This window comes from Dinoponera quadriceps, unplaced genomic scaffold (genome assembly GCF_001313825.1).
Source record: "Dinoponera quadriceps isolate SergipeBrazil2010 unplaced genomic scaffold, ASM131382v1 scaffold2952, whole genome shotgun sequence".
In the NCBI taxonomy this organism is placed as follows: Eukaryota; Metazoa; Arthropoda; class Insecta; order Hymenoptera; family Formicidae; genus Dinoponera; species Dinoponera quadriceps.
The window spans coordinates 29,318-36,471 of NW_014557517.1; the positions used below are offsets into that span (position 1 = coordinate 29,318).

The following is a 7,154-nucleotide window of genomic DNA, read 5'->3' on the forward strand; positions in this document are numbered from 1 at the left end:
GGGGGGGGGGGGGGGGGCGCCGATTCCTCGAGGACAGAGAGCGAGCAGATGGAAGCAAAACAGAGCGCGCGCGTCAATGGGACGTCGTCGGCCGCTGCTCGTTCGCTCACTGGGGTCCCGGCGGTCGTTCCAGCGATCCAGCGGGCCGCTGGCGCGATGAGAGGAAGCCAGAGTGGTCCGTACGACTCCACTTCGCGCCCGGGTGGACCTAACGCGGCCTCATCGTGCTGTTGAGCGGCTGCATCAGGCCGCCGTTGATGTAACCGTGATACGTGGTGTAGACCGCCGCCGGGTTCTGCTGGTGCGGGTCCTGCGGGTAAGGCGCCGGCACGTTCACCACGCCCACCGGCAGCTGGCTCGCCTGATTCATGAAGCCGCCCAACTGGGCCGCCTGGTTCATGTAGCCGGTGGCCGGCTGGGCCACCCGGTAGCCGTACTGCGCGGCCGCCATGAGATTCGTGTTGAGCGTGACGTTCGGGCTGACGCGGCTGGCGGCGCTCTGCATCTGCGGACAGGCGCCGCCCGGGTCGAGGCTCTGCCGGTAGAGGCTCTCGCTCGGGTACGGCTGGGTGAGCGAGGCCATGTTGGCCGCGGCGTTCGCCGACGACCTCGAGGCGGAGCGGCTGGGCGGGCCGGGCGTGCCCGGCGGCCCTACGGTGTTCACGTTGTAGTAGTTCTTGGCGTAGCCGAGCGGCACCTGCGGCGGCGTCGGCAGCTGCCGCGACGTCTGCGGCGGCGTCATCGTGTGCGGTATCGGCGGCGGCGGCGTCAGGTTCATCGCCGGCGAGGGCGTCGGCGGGATCATGTCCAGGCCGTTGGTGAGCTGCTGCAGCTTCGCGAGGCTGCACGAGTTCGTCGCCTGGTGGTTGCCGGACGCCGCCAGCGAGGGCGGCGCCGGGGTGTGCGAGTGCGGCGGCATCGCGCTCGTCTGTATGTAGAAGTTGGTCGCGGTGGTGCAGGGCGTCGGGGCGCCGGAACGTCCGCCCCGGTGCTGTATCACGTAGGTGTTCTGCGCGGGGAAGCCCTGCGAGCCCGCGACCGCCATGTAGTTGCCCTGCGAGATCACCGCCATGTTGTGGGAGTGCGCGGCGGCGGCGGCGTGGGCCGAGTGGGAGTGCGGGTGAGTCATCGGCACGCTCATCGACGCGGAGGGCGACTGCTGGTACTGCGGCGGCACCGTGTGCGCGCTGCCGCCGCCGCTGTGGGCGACGGTGCTGTTGCTGTGCCCGCTCTGCGAGGTCTGCCCGTGGGGCGTCGCGGGCGGAGTGGCGCGGTGGGACGACCTGCCGCTCTGCTGCGTCGACCTGGACCGGTGGGTCGTCTGCGAGCCGCTCGCCCTCTTGCTGTGCGACTGCGGGGGAGGCTGCGACGGCTGGTGCGCCATGCTCTGCTGCCCCAACGACAGCTGCATCGGCTGGGGCGTGTGCGCCTGGGGCAGCGGCTGCGGCGTGTGGCTCTGCGGCATCGGCTGCGGACTCTGAGTCGGTATGCTCTGCGGCGGCAACGGCTGCGGCGTGTGACTCTGCGGCAACGGCTGCGGGCTCTGGGTCGGGATGCTCTGCGGAGTGTGCGACTGCGGGGTGCGCGGCTGCTGGAGGGACTGCGGCTGTGGGTGCATCGGATGGCCGATGCCCACGTGAGCGGGCGGCGTGTGCTGCGACATCGAGCAGTCGGCGTACTGCACCTGCTGCTGCTGCTGCTGTTGTTGTTGCTGCTGCTGCGACGTAGGTAAGTTCACAGGCATCGGCGACGACGACGACGTTACCGGCGCAGCGATCTGCATGGACACCGTCATCGGCGCACTCACCGACGGCGGGATGGACGGTAGCGCGCTCGGCGGCCGCTCCACGCTGTTCTGCGACGCGAGGTCGCTCGCTATGGACGTGGGCGACTCGAGGCCTAGCTGGCTGACGTCCAGGTCGCACTGGCCGTAGTGCAGCGAGTGCACCGAATTGGTGGTCGAATCCGGGGTGTAGACCCCCATGGACGGCAGGTCCGGCTGCGACGGTGGCGTTCGCTTCACCGAGCCCGGGTTCTCCAAGTGGGGCGTCGTCTTGCCGCTCTCGGGCGAGTGCTGCTTCAGCTCGTCCGTCTGCGTCTGCAGCGCGGTGTCCTGCTGCTCCAACGTCGCGGGCACCGCCTTTTCCTGAGGCGTCAGCGGCTCGACCTCCGTCGTCGTCGTCGCGTTGTTGCTGACGCCCCGTTTCTCCGTCGTCGCCGGCGTCGTCGTCGCGGGAGACGCCTCGGCCTTCGGCCGCGTCAGATCGAGCTTCGTTTCCTTCGTCGTCGTCTCGCAGACAAACTCTTCCTTGGGGTCGTCCCTCTTCGGCAGACCGGCGGCCTCCGGCTTGTCGACCTCCTCCTCTTTTGGTGAAGCAACTTCAGGTACTGTTTTCGATGCCTCCGGACTGCGCACGGGCCTCTCAGTCTCGGAGTCCTTATCACATTCGTTTAAAGTTTCAGTCTGATCGTCGCCGACCGGTGCCGCCGGCTCCGCCTTCTGCGGGGAGCTCTCCGCCTCCTGCGACTTGTCGTCCGCTACTGCCCTCTCGTCGTCCACTCGGACGACCTCCTTCGCGGGCTTCTCCGCGACAGGCGAGGACGGCTGCTGTTTGCCGGGTTTAGGCGCGGGCATCTCCTCCTCTTCGCCTTCGTCCTCGTCGCCACCCTCGTACTCACCAGGACTCGCGGACGCCACCTCCGTCTCCGCGGTTGCGGTCGAGCCGTTGTTCTCCTCCGCGCTCTCGCTCTTGCTGTCCGCGGCGTTGCCGGCGGCGACCGTCGAGTGCTTCGACGGTAGGTCCGGTGCGGACGGTTGCTTCACGGCCGCTCGAACGGAGCCGTTTTTCACGGATGGTTCCGCGGAAGGTGGTGGGGATAACGACGGTGGCGGTATCACAGGACTCTCGGCTCGGTTCTTCGTGGGCGGTTCCGGCTTCAACTGCGGCATCTTCAGAGCCTCCGTCGACGACGACGTCGTCGTCGTAGTCTTCGCCGTCGCCGCTGTCGTCGTCGTGGTCGTCGTCGAGGTCGTCGTCGTCGTCGCCGCCGTTTTGGTCCTGCCCCGTCTCGACAGCGTCGACGAATTCTTCGACGAGTTCGAGTCTCGCGCCTCTTCCTTGCCGCCGTTGCACTGCGCCTCCTCCGCCTTTTTCTCCTTCGCCTGCTTCATCTGCATGTACTTGGTCTGCCTGCTGGTGACCTTCAGCAGGATGTCGTCCACCTTGCACTGCTTCTTCGACGGGGACTTCGGGGTCAACGGCAGCGGTGCTCGTCGGCTCGTCGACTCCGGCTTGGGCGGTGCCGTCGGCGTCTCCTTCGGCGAGGACTCGCTCTCCTTCGCTTTCTCCTTGTCCTTCGTCTTCTCCTTGTCGCGCTCGGGCTCGCGTTGCTCCTTGTCCCGCTCCCTCAGGGACTCCCGCGTCCTTTTCCGGATGTTCACCTCCTCCTTGCCCGCGGCTTCAGTCTTGTCGGAATGTTTGCGTTTCCTCAGCGGCGTCGTGACGGCGGCCGCCGACTCGGCCAGGTACGTCTTAGGCGGTCTGATCCTCCTCTTCGACATCGTCATCACGTGCGTCGTCTTCGGCGGACTGGTCGGAGCGGGGGTGTTGTTCTTCGCCGAGCTGACCGCGCGGGAGTTCCTCGATGTAGAAGAGGCCGCCGCGCCGCTCTTCGAGTCCGCTTCGCCGTCCTTCCGGCTGTCGGCGCTCTCGACGTTACCGCGACTCTCCTTCGCGGACTCCCTCGACTCCTTCGACGCCCTGACCGCGTCTTTAGCGTCCTTCTCTTCTTTGCCCGCGTCCTTCTGCAGCGTGTTCTTCTGCGGAGGCCTCGGCTTCAAGGGCGTCGACCTCCTCTGGCCGATTCTCCTACCCCTCGGCTTCTTCTTTATCTTCACCTTCTGTATCTTCTCGACGACCGCCGGCGCAGCCTTCGGCTCCGTCGCCGCGGGGGACACCTCCGAGCTGGTGTCGCCGCTCTCCTCCGCGGTCTGATACGGGTTGGGTATCTGTGTGAGCAACGGTATCCATCTGAGACAGTCGGGGTCGAGTTTGATGCGGGAACTCTTCCGCACCTTCGCCATGTGCGCGTCCACCTTATCCCAATCGACTACCACAGCCACCTTCGAGTTCCCCCCACCGGGCAGCTGCACCGACTTGATGAAGCCGAGCAGCTGCATCGCCATGGCGATGTCGTGCGCCGACACGCCGGTCTCCTTCGTGATATCGTCCAACTTGATGCCGTTCGCGTTCCGATGCGAGTCCAGGTACTCGAGTACCACGCTCTTCCAGAAGGAATGATACGACACACGGCCGAGATCGGAGAGCGGCTTCTCCGGCGTACCCGGGATACCCTCGACCTTCGACAGGAGATAACTGAACTCGATGAGAAACCTGCCGAAGCCCTGTCTCTGATACTGCGGTAAGGTCATGATGCAGGAGACGTTGTACCTCTGCGCTGGGCAGTGCTTTTCCTTGCTGAAATAGCCGATCAAGTGGCAGCCGTACCTGTCGTTCTTCGTCACCGCGTAAAACAGAAAGGGCTCCACGTCGTAATAAAGCGTCTTGTGATCCAGGAACAGCTTCGCCAGCAGACAGAGGTTCTGACAGTAGATCTTGTTCACGTTGCCGTCGATCTGCAACACCCAGCGAGAACACGTTGCCCCCTCAGTCATCGAACGTAGGTGAAGAAAAAAAAATTGGTCTTCCCCCCCCCCCCNATTATCTCTTATGTATCAAACGTTATTGTTTATTTGCGATGAAAAAATTCCTATTCAGAAAGAAAATTAGAGGATAACAAAAGTTACACCGCCTACGTGCCTTTAGATAATTGTAATCTTTTTGAGTAAAGAAGAAGAACGATCCTGAGAGAACACAAAGCGATATGAAGCGCTCGCATACCTCGAACACGGACAATCCGTTACACCTGTAGATCTCGGTAGCCGGCGGATGCCTCCATTGACACTTGTCCATGTGCCTGTCGAGCACCGCCCGGCTCTTGGTGTACTTGAGGCAGAACTCGCAGAAGAAGAGCTTCGGTAGTCGCGCGTACTCCTGAGGGAACGGGCTCGAGTACCAAGTCTCGACCTCGTAACGGCCGAACACTATCGCCGCAGGATTGCGCGCTGAGCTGCTGTTGCCGGACGCGTTGCTGGCGTTCGAGTTGGCGAACAGATCGCTGTCGTCGTTGGTGACGGTCAACCGAGCCGCCTTGTCGCGCGCCTCCTTGAAGAGATCCACGTCCTTCTGCGTGACACCCGGCGGCAGAGTCAGCGTAACGACCGGCTCATCTGTAAGAGAACGAGAGGACTCCGTGAACATTCGCGCGAACATCAAGCGCGACGTTCCAACGCAACAACTCTCCTCGGGGGGTTTTTTTTTTTTTTTTTTTTAATCTCCCGTCGGCGGAGGTCGATTTTACATATTACTTATCGTCCGCTGATGTTAAGAACAAATCATCACATCTTTCTTCGTGTACGACGCTAGAGCTCTTTAATCGCAATCGCAATTTTTGTTGTATATATATATATATACATATATATGAGAGAAAAAACAGGAGAAAAGTGTCTCATGTAAAAGAAATCTGATGGACGAGCTCGCAAACAATATAAGAGAAAAATGTCGGGAATGACTCGCCAAAATGTCAAAACACGCGGCACCGGACGGCGTCCGGCGCGCGCGCACGTTTTCGGAAAAGAGCAAAAACAACGAACAACAAAAGAAACGTTAACTCTAGAGCACGTTAAAGCACGTGTCCGTCGACATACCGCGAGAAAAGACAAGGGGACAAACGGTTGTGCGTATTGTACGGTTGATGGTGTAAACTCGCACTAGAGATACGAGATGCATTACACAAAAAGCCAAGGATAATTTCATTATCACTCACGAGCCGGGTGCTCGCGGGAGACGCGACCTGGGCTGGATTTAGTAGTCGTTACGTTTTTAGACTAACGGGGGGTGGGGGTGGGGGGAAATTAGCCACGTCCTATCGTGGGGAACCGACTGGTCAAAAGTGGATCTATATAATTAAACCATAGGAAGCGAAAATTATAAATCGACCGGCATGGCGTGGTGAGGGAGAGAGGCAGTAGCAGTAACCCCCCCCCCCCGGCCCCCTCACGTGACTTAACAAAACGTTGGAGAAAGATTAAAAAGAAAGAAAGAGAGAGAGAGAGAGAGAGGGAAAAAGGAAAAAGAAAGATATTACAACAGAAGAAAAAATGCGGCGTCGACGATTCGACGGCTGTTAATAAAAAATGTGAGTAGTATTCCAAAGCAAAGCTGTGGGTTAGGTTTGTGGGATGTGTTGGCAGAGTATCAAAGTTGGCTCTTCGTCGGCAGGGACTTCTCTTTCGTGAAGAAGGGGGTGAAGGGGGGGGCGGTGTTATGCAACAGTGCCTGCTAATCGTCAGCAGCAGCAGGTAGGCTCCAGTGTGAACGGTACAAGGAGGGTGGCTGAATGAGATAAGTCACCCATAGTGCCGTATTATTCTCGTATCAGCGGCTGGAAACACTTCTCGTCGTCGTCATCATCGATCGTTTTTACAGGCTGAGGGACAGAGAAGAGTCGAAGGAACGAATCGTCAGAGCGAACGTGTCCGATCGAACGTTACGTAACGGTAGACGCGCGACACGCGTCTTCCTTTCGCCTATTTCAGCGCGGGAGATCGGATTCTGGCGGAGAGTCTCTTTCTCTCTTTCTCTGCGGAGAATGGCGCACTTTGGTCTGCAGAAACGCAAGTACAACGAGAGTACCCGGCCACCGTTCGGATGCCCAGCGATGATCACCGTGGAAACCACGTCGGATGGATGTCGATTTTCGACGTGGCCGAAAGTGCGAAGAAGAGGGTAAGAAAGGCTCCGATGTACGAGATGAAAGAGAGATAGATGGATAGAGAGAGGGAGAGAGATCGAAATAAAAACAGTGCGAATAGATGTCATGTAATGTACATGGCACGGCGCGGACACGACAGAGTAGCTAGTCCCGTACAAACACAAATCACCATCGGGTGTCGTGTCGATGATTGCGAGAAGAAACGTAAGATGATCGTGCCCGAAGTAACGCAGAATGAAGAAGAAGGCGGCTTCTCTACGCGTGCGATGAGGGCGTGTCTCTTCAAAAAAATCCGTCGTCAACTTCTCCCCCCCCCCCCC

At 60.1% G+C, this 7,154-nt stretch overlaps 1 protein-coding gene across 4 annotated transcripts in view; it reads right to left on the bottom strand.

Moving 5' to 3' along the window:
- Positions 1-123: 123 nt before the first annotated feature.
- LOC106749270 (histone acetyltransferase KAT6B-like) overlaps positions 124-7,154 on the bottom strand; it is a 26,244-nt gene continuing 19,213 nt past the window's right edge. For all 4 annotated transcript variants that reach the window (XM_014628557.1, XM_014628561.1, XM_014628559.1 and 1 more), the window contains exons 5-6: positions 4,902-5,290; positions 124-4,636 (exon numbers count right to left, since the gene is read on the bottom strand). In XM_014628557.1, the coding sequence (XP_014484043.1) occupies positions 209-4,636; positions 4,902-5,290 (4,817 nt within the window). In that variant the 3' untranslated portion in view covers positions 124-208. The remainder of the gene's footprint in view (positions 4,637-4,901; positions 5,291-7,154) is intronic.